Consider the following 16,802-nt stretch of genomic DNA (forward strand, 5'->3'; position numbering starts at 1 on the left):
TGCTTCTCCCTCTGCTGTGTCTCTGCTTTTCTCTCTCTCTCTCTCTCTCTCTCTCTGTCTCTCTTGAATAAATAAATAAAATCTTTTAAAAAAAATCTATCTCATCTTTTGTCTGTAATAATGGATTACTAAAAGTCAGGAATCATACTGTTATTAGGATTATAATGTACTTAAAATATATGACAACGTTGCACAAAGAGTAGAGAGGAGCAAATACATGGAATTATAAAAAACAAGCAGTTAAATATTCAACATTCAAGGTAAAAGTGTTTTCAAACAAATAAATTATAAAATTATAAACTAAATCAACTACGCACTGAGACTGTAATACCACATACCAAAACGATAACAGGATCGTGTAAAGGTCCGTCTGTGTGAAGAGTTTCGATATCATCTTCAATGTTGTAGTCCCATTCCACACCAAGATCTATGAAGGTCCGCGACTTGGCTTCCTCCCCTTTGCCATTTAAAATATAGTGGCCTGTAGCTTGGTTCTTAATAGCTGAAGAGAAATGGGTGACCAAAATAGATTTTATCATTTTACAAGTTCAATGACCCCTAGTAAGTCTATCCCTGCCTATAAACGGAAGACTGTGTTTATTAGCATCAAAGCAATCCAAATGAGCGTTAGTTCTGATATGACTCGCATTGCCTTCATCCAGCATTCCAAATACTCAGGAAGCACGCCTACCTGGTCAAAAGCAATGGCCAGATGGTTAAATAGGAGATGAATATTGACAAATAGGCCCATTTGAAAGCACTGCCAGAGAGGTTAACAGTTTCTAAGCCACTCCTGTATATTTCCACAGAAAGTGGGGAACATTTTGATAATTATGGATTCTTCTATAATCATTAACACAAAACGTTTATGCTAGGATAGCACATAACATAATGGCTTCTTTACTGTGTATCTCTTTCAAGCTAGTGAAAGTATTTATTGGTATCCAACATAATTGAACTAATTTTTAGACCAACAAAAAATTAGTTCTTATGTTTGTAAAATTCCAAGGCCGTGTCCCTACTTATATGGATAGAAAAAAGCTGATTACTGGTAATAGAGTTCTTAATGCATTATTGATCTACTGTATATTATTTAAAAATGCTTTCTCTAATGAATAAAACATAGCAAATGGGATTTTAAAATCTGGAGTTATTACCAGTGTATAGCAAGTTAGAAAATACAATTTCATGTTACTACCATTACTGAAAATGTATAGAAAACAGGAGCAATTTTAGGTAAATACATTTATTCCTCTTGAAGTTTTTTAAACTACTGTAATGACGGGGATGTCATGTGGCTCAGTGGTTGAGCATATGCCTTTGGCTTAGGGCATGATCCTAGAGTCCTGGGATCGAGTCCCATGTCAAGCTCCCCACAGGGAGCCTGCTTCTCCCTCTGCCTATGTCTCTGCCTCTCTGTCTCTCATAAATAAATATATAAATCTTTAAAAAATAACCCTACTCTAATGTTTCCAAGGATAATAATCAGAATTCTTGGACAAAAAATAAGGAATGTGAATTACTGGAAAAAGAACTATGCTGACTGAGATCATTAAGGAATCTAGTAGTGAATTTAATTTAAATACTAAAAAAAAAAAAAATTCTGTGAAACACCACAAAACACTTCATTCTTAAAGTCACACATTTAAAATAAAAGCAAATCTGAGACAAATTTACATGGGGTTGACAGATGATGCCTTCATATCAGAGAGCTTCCTTGTGCTTTAACAGGTCAGGGTATATGTGGAAGTCATGTCTATATTTGTACATACACTTTGAAAATAAACCCCTTTAGAATGACATTTTTATATGATTCTTTCATAAAAGAGGAAAAGAATCTTCTTTTGGAAATTATAAGCAGCCATGCAAAAGCATCTGCATGTGCCAGTCAGAAACTGGACACATAACGAATATTAGGAAAATTTTCACTAGACTAGTAAAATTCACATATGGTTGCTTTTCAGTAAAATAACTTAAAATGCAATAAAAAAGTAAGGACAGGCATACAGCATGGCATCAACCAAAATATCAGAACTAATTTGCCAACATAAATATGGCAAATTTTTCTGATATTCTTCCTTAATTTAGTGCATTTTAGTGACAACTTTATTTTTCTCATCCCCTAATACAGAGCAAAAGCACATAACAAACCATTAAATACCCTTTTCTTCATATAAATGATGAACCAACCCAGGTTTCACCAAAAATTGAAGCTCTATTTTTGAATATTTTTTGTTTTAAAGAAAGGAGAGTGGGGAGAAATGATCAACAAAGAACACGCGGTAATGCACTTACATGTAATTCTGAATCTTGCATATCTATGTATATACATACATATACATATATACACAGACATCTAAACACATATATATTTTTATATATATGATTGCTTTGATGTTTCTCTAAGGGCATGCTAGAGCAAAGCTGGCAGACAGAAACACTTACCAAGAATATGAGGGGAAGCCTCGTCTTCTTGGATTAACACATGTCTAGCACCAGGGGGTATATCAAACATCTTAAGGTACCCTTTGCATGTGTAGTAAATATTGGAGAAAGCAAAAGAAGAAAACAAAAGCAACAACCATGGTTAGCCGAGCATGAAATTCTTATTGCTCCTGCACGCAGAAGAGGGCATCCATAAACTCAAAGAAGCCGTTTCAGAAATTAACTTCAAAGCATTGGTAGATTTTGTGACAACTGGCATGAGATTAGAGGAAACCCCCCCCCCTTTTTTTTTTTTTTAGTATTAAGGAAGGGCGGAGTTAATCTTATTTCTAACCTATCCATCATTTATCTTATATTGAACTGTGAATTGGGTCAACAATTCAGGCAAATACTGTGCTCTCCTTTGTCCCTCTATGTAATTTTAGGTTTTTTGTTGTTAAATTTATTTATTCCTTCCTTCCTTCACTTATTCATTTATTTTTATTTGGATATTGTTGACACACACAATGTTACATTAGTTTCAGGTGTATAACACAGGGATTCATCAAAGTTTATTCATTATGCTATTTTAGTTTTCTAAACCACCATTTTGAATTGCGGCCAACCTCTGATGTCCACAGTTGATGAACTTCTGGCGAGATTTTATCTGTCTATATGTTATTTTAAAAGCTCAAGGGCAAGTATAGATAGCTAAACTTCCAGTTAATGAAACATCCTCATATGTAAAAGCCTGCTTTGTTCTAAAGAAATTACAAAAGAAAGATCAGTGAGTGGCTTTCATTTTTCTTATCATCAGCCATTAGTTTTAAAGCCTTGAACAAGTTTTATTATGGGAAAGTCTTAAAATATATTTTCTAGATTTGACCAAACTATTTGGTTGGAAAATGCCTGCAAGGTATGTCATACATTGCCATAAAAATGTGCCCTACACTCAATCTTCTAATCCAGGAATCATGAAATCAATACGCTTAATGGATTGCGTTGACTTACAAAATTTTCTACCAATCCTTTTATAATCTACGTCATATAAAACAAATCTTAATGTTATCCATCCTAAAAATTATCTTAAGATCACTTAGAATTAATATCCTAACTATAAGTCAACAATAGGAGACGTAGAAATCAAGATGTTATGTCCAGGAAATATAAATTAATATAGGGAGATTATGCAACTGACACCATACATTATGAAACACCTAACTCACATACTACAGGAGGAGTCTGACAGAAATTCAGTTATAAATACACAATTGCTGATGTTATCAGAAAGAAATATGTTTATTTCTATGTGGACAATAAACATCTACCTATGGGTAGATTTACTCAACTTTTTTCACAATATTTATTACTGTTTTAACTCAACGGCATAGTCATGCTAGGGTCAGAGTTTTCAGTACCTGAGCCTTGGGTAAAGCCCGTGAGCTGTAGCCTGTTTGTCTGAGTATGCCGTGGCTAGAAGTAATGTATTTAAGATGCCCACCAAATACAGCAAAACAGCTTGATGCTATTTATGGATGCCCATCTTTCTGCAGTTCGCTACAACTTACCCAGTACGTTTTTAGCTTCCCTTGTTTCAGCAAGAGAAATATTACGAGCTCCTTTGGGTAAAATGAAGGCGCCTCTTGTCTTCCCTTAGATAGAATGTTTTTGATTAGTGAAAGTTTCATGTTTATCAAAGTCTTGTTGTTTCATTGACTATACTATAAGCTATATATTCTATTAGGTAGGATATCAGCTAGTTTTATGTATTGAAGTCAAAATGCATTTTTAATAGTTAGCTAATGCCAATAAACAGTTAATAGTCAATGAAAGTAAGACTAAGACTGAATGAGAAATGATAAAGGTGATTGGAAGTTGAATACTTGCAGATTTCATTTTCCAGCAACTTGAATTCTGTATGGCACCTCTTGCTTAAATGTTTCCCTGTTGGAAAACGTTAATTAGTCTATTGAGTGACTACAATGACAACATTAGTGCAAAGAAATGGATGTTAGGTTATCTCTGAATAGGCTGAATCTGTATGCCTGATGAAAATCTTTCTTCTCTTCTGATCTTGATTTGAAGGTTTAGTCTAATTTTTGAGGGATCTGGAAAAAAAATTCATTACGACCTCAGACCAGAGAATGGATGATTAAGAGATTAATGATTAATGGCAAGAACTTTTTTCTTCACATTCATTTACTCTGGAAATGAAATAATAAGAATAATTTTATACCAAAAAGAATAACATAGCTGCCACAGAGAAAGCACACTTCATTGCTTCACAATAAGGTAAAGGAAATTATGTTACTCCACCAAAACCATAATATATCATTTTAATTCTGTGTACTTTCCTAAAATAATATAATCAGCCAGAAATAGCAATATTTGCTTTTTTAACTGTTTAACCATTGACTGATCACACAGGAATATAAAAAATATCAGTAATGAAAGACACTTTGGAGTGACCTAGCTCTGCCCCACTAAGTGTATCAAAGAGCAAGACAGGTGTGCACCTGGCTTGCACTGGGGCAGCTGAGGTATAATGAGAGTACAAAGAACTGAGAGAAATACTGAAGACTACCTTTTTTATACTTTCTCTTCTTCTAAAGGGGAAAATCACTGCCATGACAATGTGCACAAAGTGAATCACATTTATTATTTTAATTTTTATTTATTCTACTGGAGACTGTACCAACTACGTAGGGATGATGTAAGAGAAGCTTCTCAAGGGAAGCACCACATCAAATTTATCTTTAAATGCTGAATTCCCAGGGACACTTTCCTAAGAAATGCTTATTGAATAACTAAATAATATTTGTTACAAACTAAAAAGATCATTCAGTAATAAATGTTTGTATCCAAATCTCTTACAATAATTCCAGTGAATAATTAAGAAAGTATTCATGTTTTACATATTATTTGTGCTTTTTTTTTCCCATCTGAAACTTCACTGTATGCCTAAGTCCATCCACCTGGACACTGACTCTTAAATAAACACTAACATTCACACAGACAAGCAGTTATACCTCAGGGTTGTTTTTCGTTGTACTTCAATTTCGTGTAATATAACACTTCTAAAATTACATGAAATATGGGCTCTAGATTTGTAGATTTATAAATAGGATAACCTTGTTCAACTTTAAAAGAAGCAAAATGAATGCAATATTTTACAAGTTGTATTTAAAATTTTGTGATTTTTTTTTAACTTCTGATCAACAATTTATGTGAACAGAAAATGTAAAAAAGGCATCAATTCTAGTAATTAGGTCTAATGTGTTTTATTAAAAACAAAATAGGGGGCACCTGGGTGGCTCCGTTGGTTAAGTGTCTGACTTTTGCTTTCTGCTCAAGTCAAGATCTCAGGGATCCGGAGATCAAGCCCTGTGTTGGGCACCACGCTGAATGGGGAATCTTCTTGGGATTCTCTTTCTCCTTGTCCCTCTCCCCCTCCCCGCCTGCATGCTTGCTTTCTCTCTCCCAATAAATAAATAAATTAATAAATAAAATAAAATAAATAAAATAAAATAAAACAAAACACATATTTTAGCTAACTACTATAATTGATTTGATTTTATTTGTTCCTTATCTAATTTACTAGACGATTTTTCATCATAGGTGCTACGGAATATGATTTCAGTCCAAGTGTTTTTGGTTTGGTTTTTATTTCCTTAAAAGGTAATTTGGGGGCACCTGGGTGGTTCAGTTGGTTAAGTGCCTGCCTTCAGCTCAGGTCATGATCCTGGGGTCCTGGGATCGAGTCCCATGTCAAGCTCCCCACTGAGTGGTGAGTTTGCTTCTCACTCCCCCTCTGCCTCTCCCCGTGCTGGTGCTTGCTCTGTTTCTCTCTCGTGCTTGCTCTCCCTTTCTCTCTCAAATAAATAAATAAAATCTTAAAAAAAAAAAAAAAAGACAAAAGGCAATCTGAATAAAAACAAATCAGCAGCTAATTTTTTGTTATATTTATAGAGAAAATGCTACATTGCTAAAAGGAGTCTCAAAAAGTACAAATCATAGGGAATGATACCAAACTCAGGAGAGACCTCATCTTACCAAGCTTCCTGGGAGTTCTGGTAAAAGTCCCCTTTACTGTTCGACAGTGAGAATTATCTCCTCCACAGACGCCACACTTATCCTCCACTTTAGTAGAACCGATTTCTTTATCACAGCCCACTTTCTGGAAAGAGAAGATGTTAAATGTGGCTAATCTTCATGTGTCAAGTAAAGGTCAGCATCCGAGACAAGGACAAGCCATCTGTTTCATCGTGAGCCCACTGTGAGGCAGTGTGTACCAAACCTTGACTTTAGTTCTGATTTTTTTTTTTTTTTTTAATGCCTGTCTTTTTGAAGAACAACCATGCAGTCAAATGACTTATACTCTAGGTTAAATTCTACCCTAGGATAAATTTCCCCAGTCTGATGAACTATTTACCCCATTGCACATAGTCATGACCCATCAAACATTTATTAAGCCCAGATACTGTTGTTGATGCTGAGAAGACAAAAACTAAGATGGACTTTTTCCCTTGTTGCTTTCCTATTTCAAAAGATAAATAATAAAATGGTGAGCTGGGCATTAGCACAAGCTTTACAAGCTGGCTAGTGATGCAAAACAAAATTTCATGAAACAAAAAATAAAGTGAGATGAAATCAGAGAGGGAGACAAACCATAAAAGACTCTTAACTCTAGGAAACAAACAAACTGAAGGTTGCTGGAGGGCAGAGAGGCAGGGGGATGGGGTAACTGGGTGATGAGCATTCAGGAGGGCACATGATGGAATGAGCACTGGGTGTTACATGCAACTGATGAGTCACTGGGACACGTGGGTGGCTCAGTGGTTGAGCATCTGCCTTTGGCTCAGGTCATGATCCAACAGTCCTGGGATCGAGTCCCACATTGGGCTCCCCGCATGGAGCCTGCTTCTCCCTCTGCCTATGTCTCTGCCTGTCTCTGTGTCTCCCATGAATAAATAAAATAAAATCTTTAAAAATAAAACAAACTGATGAATCAGTAAACTCTACCTCTGAAACTAAGAAACGCAAAACAACTTTACAAAGCGCTGCATTTCCCGTGGGCCCCGTAGAAAGGCATTTCAAAAATGCAAAGGGATAAACACAGAACCATGGAAGTTGTAGGCTCAGGCAACTGGGTTCAGAGAGCAGCGCGTGAGCCACAGCGGAGCCCATGGTGCAGCCCACGGAGCCAGCACTGTGCCAGCGGGCGGAGCAGGGAGAGACGTGCAAGGCGCAGGCCCGAAAGGCCTCGAGTATCAGGTGGAGTCAGTATTTTCACGTGGATTTAACAAGGAGCCGCTGAAGGTTTTCTGAACTGAGCTGGGCCCCTTCACGTACACCAGTGGGGGGAAGGGGCCGAGCTAGGCCACCACACTCCTGAGCCCGGGATGGAAACTGGCAGAGCCGCCGCGGAGCACCTGCCTGACGCCCCAGACACCTCGGGGTGAGACACGGACAAGAGTCAGAGGCTACTGTCAGGGGGAATCGATTTCAAATGTGAGGTGTCTGCGTGCTTGAGATTTATTACTGCGACACTCGAGTGTGCTGAGCCAAAGGCGACACAGACAGGAGCAATGTGGTTTCCTATCACTTCAACTTGTGAACACGAACAAGACAGACAATTGGCTTTTTTTTTTTTTTTTTTAAATCTAAACGGGGTAAAACCCAGTTTTTGCATCTTTGCCTTTTCTGTTCTGAGGTGGAATTCGGTGTTTAAACTTAGAATCAATTGGAAAGTAAGAGAGAGAGAATTTCTATTATTTTTTAAATAAGAAATACATTTAGCATTGCATTTTTGGAGAAGCCTCTGTAGTGTAAAAGTAGATGACTCCTAGTAAAATCCTCAAAGCAAAGCCACTGTACATCCCCAGCTGTTGTATTCCCAACCTGGAGGTATCAGAGTAACTTAGAAAAGGCACTTGGCTGGAAAATGCGGGGAAACCATATATAAATCTAGATTCTGCATATGGCCAAACGTTGATTTGAAATGTGAAATTTCTCCCACATTGAGTTCAGGCCTACTCAACTAGTCCTGGATTCTCATTTTATTTTATTTATTTATTTTTTTAATAATTTCTGAACTTTTTTTTTTAATTTTTATTTATTTATGATAGTCACAGAGAGAGAGAGAGAGAGAGGCAGAGACACAGGCAGAGGGAGAAGCAGGCTCCATGCACCGGGAGCCCGACGTGGGACTCGATTCCGGGGCTCCAGGATCGCGCCCTGGGCCAAAGGCAGGCGCCAAACCGCTGCGCCACCCAGGGATCCCTGGATTCTCATTTTAATGTGATTTTCCAGATAAGGGAGGGTTAAGCTCCTACGAAAACATGCACATGAATGACAGTAAAAGCTGAATTGCACAACAGCATCAGAAGCTTCCAGGGAAGCCATGAGAACTCACCACACACTCTCCCCGCACACATATGCTGTATGGGTCTTTGTAAGAGCAGTGAGTTCCATCGTGCACCAGCTGTTTCATGTACACCACATCGCCAGTCTCTCTGGACTGGCAGTAAAGGTGGCATCTTTTCTTGGCTGTAAAAGATGGAAGATTAAATCAACAATGGGCATAAAGTGACACATTTGCATAGTAGTTATTTTATTTTTAAAATATAAAGTTTCAGCATGGTTTCCTGAAAACAAAACATAGTACAAATCAATAAAAAAAAAAAAGTAGTGGAAAAGGATTCATATTTGGCATATGACTGACCTACACTGTGAAACTGACTCTCGTATGACTCTTGACCTACACTGTGAAATTTCACCGAGAGTGAAGATTGGCTGTATTAATAATTACACAGGAACGACTGGGACTGTCCCAGCGAACCAGTTGTATGGCAACCCTGGAGTTAACCACAGCTCTTCAATAAAATTTAATTCAGGACCAGTTTCGTTTAGTGACACTTAGAGAACGAAAAGGCTTTCTCTTTTGTTTGACCCAATGACCTAGTATGGTTTATGTTTCCTGTAGGACTTCATTAGTTAAATTTAATATAACTTATGTGACTTGCTTCACAGATAAAAAATAATGCATTTCTTCTTAATGCATTGCAACTTAGAATGCCTATGTGGATGTATCTTTCCTTTAAAACAGCTTTTGGGATCCCTGGGTGGCGCAGAGGTTTGGCGCCTGCCTTTGGCCCAGGGCGCGATCCTGGAGACCCGGGATCGAATCCCACGTCGGGCTCCCGGTGCATGGAGCCTGCTTCTCCCTCTGCCTGTGTCTCTGTCTCTCTCTCTCTCTCTGTGTGACTATCATAAATAAATAAAAATTAAAAAAAATAAAAATAAATAAAACAGCTTTTAAACTGAACTCATTAGTGTATTATGTTATACGGTAATCGTGTCACTATTTTGTTTCAGCCACCCAAATATGAGGTATGGCCAGACGCTCCCATTTGGACATATTCAACCAAAAATTCAGGGGTATGAAGTGAAACACTAAAGGGGAATTTCCAAGTGTTATTTTCTAAGAACCAGTGTACAGTACAAAAGTAAAAAGTTATGACGTGACTTCTGTTCTTAAGTCATGATCTCTTTCTTGTTTCTGAGTCAGCTGTAAAAGAATTGTGTTTTCTCTCTTGTTATTCGGAAAGGAAAGATCACAGTATTCCAGAGCGTCTCCTAGTAGAGGGATGCCAGTCGGGCGAGGAAACTCAGCACGTCTCCCATGGGCTACTTTCCACTGGTCTTTTGAGTAGTGATGGTGGGAATGCTGCTGGCTGGGAGCTAGCCCACAATTCTGACCTCTCTAGAGAAGGGACTACGTCGGCCTTGTTCTTGGAAACCCAGCAAGACTTACCCCTGTACACACCAAGTTTTCTACTTTACCAAGTAAGGACCGAGAGTCCAAGGGATTGGTGTTGACAAGGCTTAAACTCTAAGTCACCATCCACACAGCGGGAAGGACAGCGAGCATCTACTCACAGTCGGGATGCTCGTATGGTAGCCAGTGGTGTTTGGTATTCTGGTATTCGAAGTGGGAGTTACGCTGTTGGCACTGCTGTGCTCTGAAGTCCTCAAAGTGTTTTGGGCATTCTTCTGTATTACAAAGCTGGTACTCAAAATTAACGCCAGGACAATCCTGACCACCATTGATGGGCCTAAAGAAAAGAAAACATTGAAAAAGACCCTTTGGCTCTGGTCCAGCAGTTGAAACTTGCAGACATAGTGCTGGGAGGGCAGAAAGCCAGGGCTTCTGAGCTGCAAAAGTGAATGAACCCAATCTTCCTGATTCCATTCCCTTCGGAAAGCACCATCTTCTCCCTGTGTGTGTGTGTGTCTGGAATGGGGTGAGGGTGGAGGGGACCAAAAACTCAATTTATATCAGCATTTCAAACAGTATATTTTGAATGCATGAGGAAAGTATATAAAGCCATCTTTAAAAACATGGAGGGACTGAGAAAAACTATATTTCCTACCATGCATAAAACATGTAGACGTAGCCCAAAGAAATTTGATCACACTCCTACCTCTTAGTTTTCTCACACGTAGAATGTGAAAAATAATCTCATCTCCCTTAGAGAAAATTGGAGAGAACTGAATAAACTAACATATTTAAGATACTTAGAACAGAACAGGGCTCAGAGTGAGCCTTAGCTGCTCTTATTATAATTTTTATTGTTTTTGTTACTTCCACTAATACTTCCTCCTGTGAAAACAGGTACGTGACATTGGATATTCTTTATGAAAAACTTTCTCGGAGCCATCCTGCTGCCAGAAACTGAAGAAAGCACTTTTCTCACATGGTAAATCCTAGAGCAGAAAGAAAGTCCTAAGTTTTTGCTGCGCACGCAAAAGGGATTCAATCCATTTAGTCTGAATGAATGAATGGAGAACTGTTCCTCGCAGTTCCCTGGTCTTCTTTCACCATCTTTCTGTGGCCAGGCTCTGCTGCATTGCTCTCCTGACCCCAGACTGAGTGAGCCCCTGGCTGGTGCTGCTCCCTGGAGTGGTGCCCTGTGCTTCCTGCAGTGGCCCTCACAGCCTAGGACCCAGGCCTTCCCTGCACAGGCTGGGCTCTCCCTGCCCAGCTCCTGAAATCTCTAAATAGCAACTGCTTCAAAAATCTCCAGTCTTCACTGGAGCCTCTCATCTTCACCATTGACTACTCCTCACAAGATGGATCAATGGAGATTTACCCAAAATAGACACTTGAATCCTTAGGTTTCCTGTTTTGAAGTACACGTTTTTACATGTACTTCACAAAACAGAATGTTAATAAACATAATATTGAAGCATTTTCTGGTCTATCCAAAAATAATAGAATTACAAGAGTTTACTCACATGGGATTATTACACTGGCGTGTTCTGAAACGGACACCAGTTCCGCACGTCCGGGAACAGGAGCCAAATTTGGTCCATGATCCCCAATTGCCATCTTGTTTTTGTTGATTAGCATTCTTCCACATGCAGTGACCCTTATAGCACCACTTAGGAAAATGACAAAAGGCAATCATGAAAACCATGCATAGACTAAAGATCAAGTTATCATATGAGTACCACCAGTTAGAGGCCTCTATTTTTTTTCTCAGCCCCAGGTAAAAATGCATTTAAAATTAACCCAGCACAATGGGATCCCTGGGTGGCGCAGCAGTTTGGCGCCTGCCTTTGGCCCAGGGCGCGATCCTGGAGACCCGGGATCGAATCCCACGTCGGGCTCCCGGTGCATGGAGCCTGCTTCTCCCTCTGCCTGTCTCTCTTTCTCTCCCTCTCTCTGTGACTATCATAAATAAATAAAAAATTAAAAAAAAAATAAAAATAAAATAAAATTAGCCCAGCACAACTGTCACAAGGTGCCCCATATAGGATAATTTAGACTTACATTTTTAAGGATAAAATGAAAAAAAACAAAAACAAAACAAAAACCATTCACTCAGTCAAGTTTTTAAATGTACATTTACAATGAATATCAAATAAAACCAGTAAGGATGATCTGGGGACCCAACTTGCATAGCAGGTACTACTCTACAATTCACCCCTCATTAGCTAAATTATCAGGTATTTCTAAGGGTAACATGCTCCCCTTTATCATATTAACAGAAAAATATATACCTTAACTTTGGAATTAACATACCTAAAACATCTTTAGTGTTCAAAACACTTGAATACGTTTCAAAATTTTCATTCACAATGATTCTGAGAGATAGATAATTCATTTGTTATCTTGATATTTTAGATGAGGGATATTGTGGCCCAGAAAGGATCATGAGGAGGAGAAGACCGACTGACCAGGAAATAATTAAGTGGAAACCACTGAACCTTGATACTACAGAGGCACCTAGCTTACAGTATCCCAGCACACAGCAGGTGCTCAACAGGTATTAGCTCTTCTCCCTTTTGACATTTTGACCTGCTTTTTTTGCCCTACACACAATAAAATGTTTCTTAAAACTCAAATTTGGTAAACTTAAATATAACACAAATATATTAAGAAAAGTTGGATGTTTGGAGTTGATTCACAGGATATATTTTTCATGAAGCAAAAATGAATCAACTCATTGTTGCTCTTGTTTTTTGGGTTAAAAGTCTGTAACACTGAATTTTGCAAAAGCAACACACCATATGTAATGCGTTTAGCATGATACCTAACAAAGTTTAAGCACAAAATAATGGCAGATTTTACTATTTTTATCATTACTATGCTTGCAATTCTCAGAGCAAATACAGTTCATACACATTTGAAATAGAGCTTTATGTGGGTTTTAAAAGAACTAAAAGCTATGTAAATCTTCCTTGCCAGCTTTTGGTCCTATCTACAATATCTTATTTCCAAACTAGTCAAGGCTCTTCAACTTGAGTTCTTAACATGCCTTTGTTTTGGATTTGGTGATCTTTCCCCTCCTGAGTAGTGTAGCTTGGCCCCTGGCCAGTTTCTGAGCATTCAATCTTGACTACACAATTTGAGATTTAAAACCTCTGGGCATCTTTCCCCAAGGAGCAAGGCCAAATCTTCTGTATAAATTCACATGACTTTATTTCTGGACAACTTTCACAAGGTGTGGGACGGGACGCCAGCAAGTAAATCAAATTCCATTAGCAGGGGCTCAGATATTCTGCTGCGCTGCTGTTTCCTATTCTATCAGTAGTGGCCGAACAGTGGCCTCAAAGGAGGTAGGTCCTAATCCTTGAAATCTGTGAATGTCCTTATTTGGAAAATGGGTCTTTGCAGATGTGATGTGGTTAAGGATTTGGAGATGGAGAGATTATCCTGGATTATCCAGGTGGGCCCTGACTGTCAGCACAGCATGTGTATTCTTATAAGACAGGGGCAAAGGGAAATTTGTACACAGAAAAGGGGATAGTGTGGCCAGGGAAGCAGAAATTAGAATGGTGCAGCCACAAATCGAGGAATGCAGGCCACCACCAGAAGCTGGAAGACGCAAGAACAGATCCTTCCCTAGAGCCTCTGGAGAGAGTATGGTCCTGTCCACACATCGATTTTGGCTCAGTGAAACTGATTTTAGACTTCTGGCTTTTAAAACTATGAGAGAATAACATTTCTGTTATTTTAAGGAACTAACGTTGTGGCAATTTGTTATGGAAGCCCTAGGAAACAATGCTAGTGCATTATCATAATGAAACCCCATACACCATGGTTTGTACAAAAATGACTACAGCAAGGGTCATAATTTTCCAGGTTTCTAAAGATCATTATGATGAAATATATCTTAGATCTTCATTGTATAAATAGATATACTCACTTTTCCAGCAGCACATTCGGTCCCATCAAGTGGGGGTCCCTTTTTTGTCTTACAAAAGTAGGGATTATCAGGATGGCTACACCACAGCTGTTTACATGGGTCAAATGTTCGGAACTGGAAGAGAGAGAATCAAGATCTCAATAAAATATAGATGACATGTCATACCAACATCTGTCCAACATTCCTCATGTCATGTTCCTTGGGTACTTTAAATTCAAATTAATAGTCATAGTTGTGGCATGATGAGAAAAAAAAATATATTGCCTGAGAATTCCAGGGAAATAATATTTTTATTCTGTTTTTCTAAAATATCAATAATAAACAATGATTTGTCTGCAATTCTCTGGTTGACTTTAACATTTCTGCATACTACTTCTATTTTATGGTTTTCAAACAGACAATATGGGAATTTCAAAGAATTTGTAAGTATTATGACCATTTTAAATATGAAAACTTATTATGATGGTTTTACAGTTCTTAAGCTATCAAGAAGGTTCTCTTTATCCCTGTAGATATGAACTAGTTGGATTATAAATAATACTGAGCTGACTAAAAGCAGAAAATATTTGTAAGGCTTGGTTTGTGAGATAAAGTATTCTAGGTGTGACAAAATTTCACAATGCGTTCAAGTAGTTTACAGTGTACTTTCTATATATTTAATCCTCAAAACAATCCATGGTGATAATATGAGATATAAGGTAAAGCTTTGGTTATAGTTATACATGAGATAATAATAGACCAGAATCTTAGTATTCTCACTTGTAAGAATGTTTTTTGTTTTCCTAAAACACCACATTATGATATCCAAATGCATGTGCAAGCACACATATTTGTGTGTGGTCTTTACTCATTTGATCTCTTTGTAACTAGAAACATCTTACCATTCTCTAGATTTAAACAAACATCAAATACCAATTTCTCCACATATTCATTGCTTATAGCACTAATTACCCATAGAGAGTCAGAGCTTTTATTTTTTTTAAATTGGTACTCATTTTGGACCTAGGTGTTTTTGTTCTAATTCCTACTACTTAATGCAGAAATTGTATTTATCCATGATATTGAGCCAAAGCTTTAGAATTCTCAGGTCTAAAGTATTAATGCAGGTAATAGGAGCTGACAGTGTATACCTTATACACAGACCAATGGCTGTAGATAGCTCTATATGGAAGATTCAAACAGCAGATCAACTTCTTTCCAGTACCATGAAATACTTACTTTTCTCGCTCTAACACACAAAGCTTGGTCCAACATATCAAAAGCCCCTCCTTTCTTCCCTTATATTTATGAACTAATAAAGCTTAATGTAGAAATTTAGTGAACATACCCATAATGTGCACAGCCACATGGAGGACTGGCTTTACTGGACTCCATTTACTATGCGCCTGCATTGTGCTAGAGGCTTTAATTATTATCAAATTTAATCCTGATATCAATTCTATGAGATAAATATTATCATTACCCACATTTTACACCCATGAAAATGAAGAGAGATTGAATTAAGGGCTCAAAGTCATGGATCCGGTAAGTATGAGATCCTGATTCTGACAACCCACCTAGTCTGAGTATGAGACCCATATTCCTGACCTTCATGCTATACCATATGACTCTCACATGAGAATATACCAGTACAACCCTTCCCTACGGTCACAGCTACATGAAATCCTGGCCAACAAACTAATGAAAAGCAACCTATTGAATGCTTAGAAGTCATCTCTGAAGGTCATAAAAACTAAGGGAACAACAGAGCATAAAGCTTTAGAGTCTGAATATCTTAGTTTCAATATCCAGCTCCCTCATTGACCAGATGTGTGCTTTAGGCAAACTGCTTAATTTCTGTAAGTCTTGGTTTTTTTCATCTGCAGAATAAAAATGTACCAACTCCCATCTAGTCTGTTACAAGGATTACATAATATTTAACTTTATTATCGAAGCTCTTAACTTCAGCACATAGTGACACAGCAAACACAAAATCATTGATAGATATTTTTATGCTTGCACCAGTAGTCTGTAAAGCTCACCAAACAGGAGCTATGCAAAAAAGATTTCAAGATGCAAAATCTCACTTGATTGTAACATACCGCAGTGCACATTTTATAACCAACCCCAAAGTCAAAACGACATTGCTCATCCATAGAGTAATTGATTCCAGGAAGTTCGGGGAGTTTGGGCCAATCATGTTCAAATGGGTCATCAAGGAGACAGTCATAGGAACTGTAGAGAGGAAAATATTTCATGTCATTAACTGTCCATTTTTTAAAACACATCCTAATGTGGTTACATACTCTTAGGTTATGTACTCTGGAATTTCATCAGATTATATAGCAAGATCACAAAGTAATGCCTTTTAAGGTCGTTCGTTTCACTTCCTTTTAGAAAAAGACTCATCATCCTTATTCAACCCAAAAAAGTAAGCCAAACATGACTCAGGAATACAGTAGAATTGTGACAGCCCTATTCACGTCCCCAGCTGAACTCCCACATGGTGTGGTGGCACAGATCTCAGCATTTATGCTACAGGGTACATGTGGCACACTATGCAGGCATCACATGACCATCCTCTCTCTCCTCATCACCAACTCAGGTTTGATCATCAGTCAAAGATTCCATAAGGAATTTACTAAAAGGAGACCATGGTTAAAAATTCTCTTAAATTCTAGG

At 38.0% G+C, this 16,802-nt stretch overlaps 1 protein-coding gene across 4 annotated transcripts in view; it reads right to left on the reverse strand.

Moving 5' to 3' along the window:
• Window positions 1–16,802, reverse strand: part of ADAMTS3 (ADAM metallopeptidase with thrombospondin type 1 motif 3) — a 261,134-nt gene that overhangs the window by 21,656 nt on the left and 222,676 nt on the right. For all 4 annotated transcript variants that reach the window (XM_025435584.3, XM_049093050.1, XM_025435586.3 and 1 more), the window contains 8 exons: window positions 16,223–16,355; window positions 14,142–14,255; window positions 11,725–11,870; window positions 10,366–10,541; window positions 8,840–8,973; window positions 6,478–6,601; window positions 2,446–2,526; window positions 339–502 (listed from right to left, as the gene is read on the reverse strand). In XM_025435584.3, coding sequence (XP_025291369.1) covers window positions 339–502; window positions 2,446–2,526; window positions 6,478–6,601; window positions 8,840–8,973; window positions 10,366–10,541; window positions 11,725–11,870; window positions 14,142–14,255; window positions 16,223–16,355 — 1,072 coding nt within the window. The remainder of the gene's footprint in view (window positions 1–338; window positions 503–2,445; window positions 2,527–6,477; window positions 6,602–8,839; window positions 8,974–10,365; window positions 10,542–11,724; window positions 11,871–14,141; window positions 14,256–16,222; window positions 16,356–16,802) is intronic.

The sequence above is a fragment of the Canis lupus genome, chromosome 13 (assembly GCF_003254725.2).
Source record: "Canis lupus dingo isolate Sandy chromosome 13, ASM325472v2, whole genome shotgun sequence".
Taxonomy (NCBI): Eukaryota; Metazoa; Chordata; class Mammalia; order Carnivora; family Canidae; genus Canis; species Canis lupus.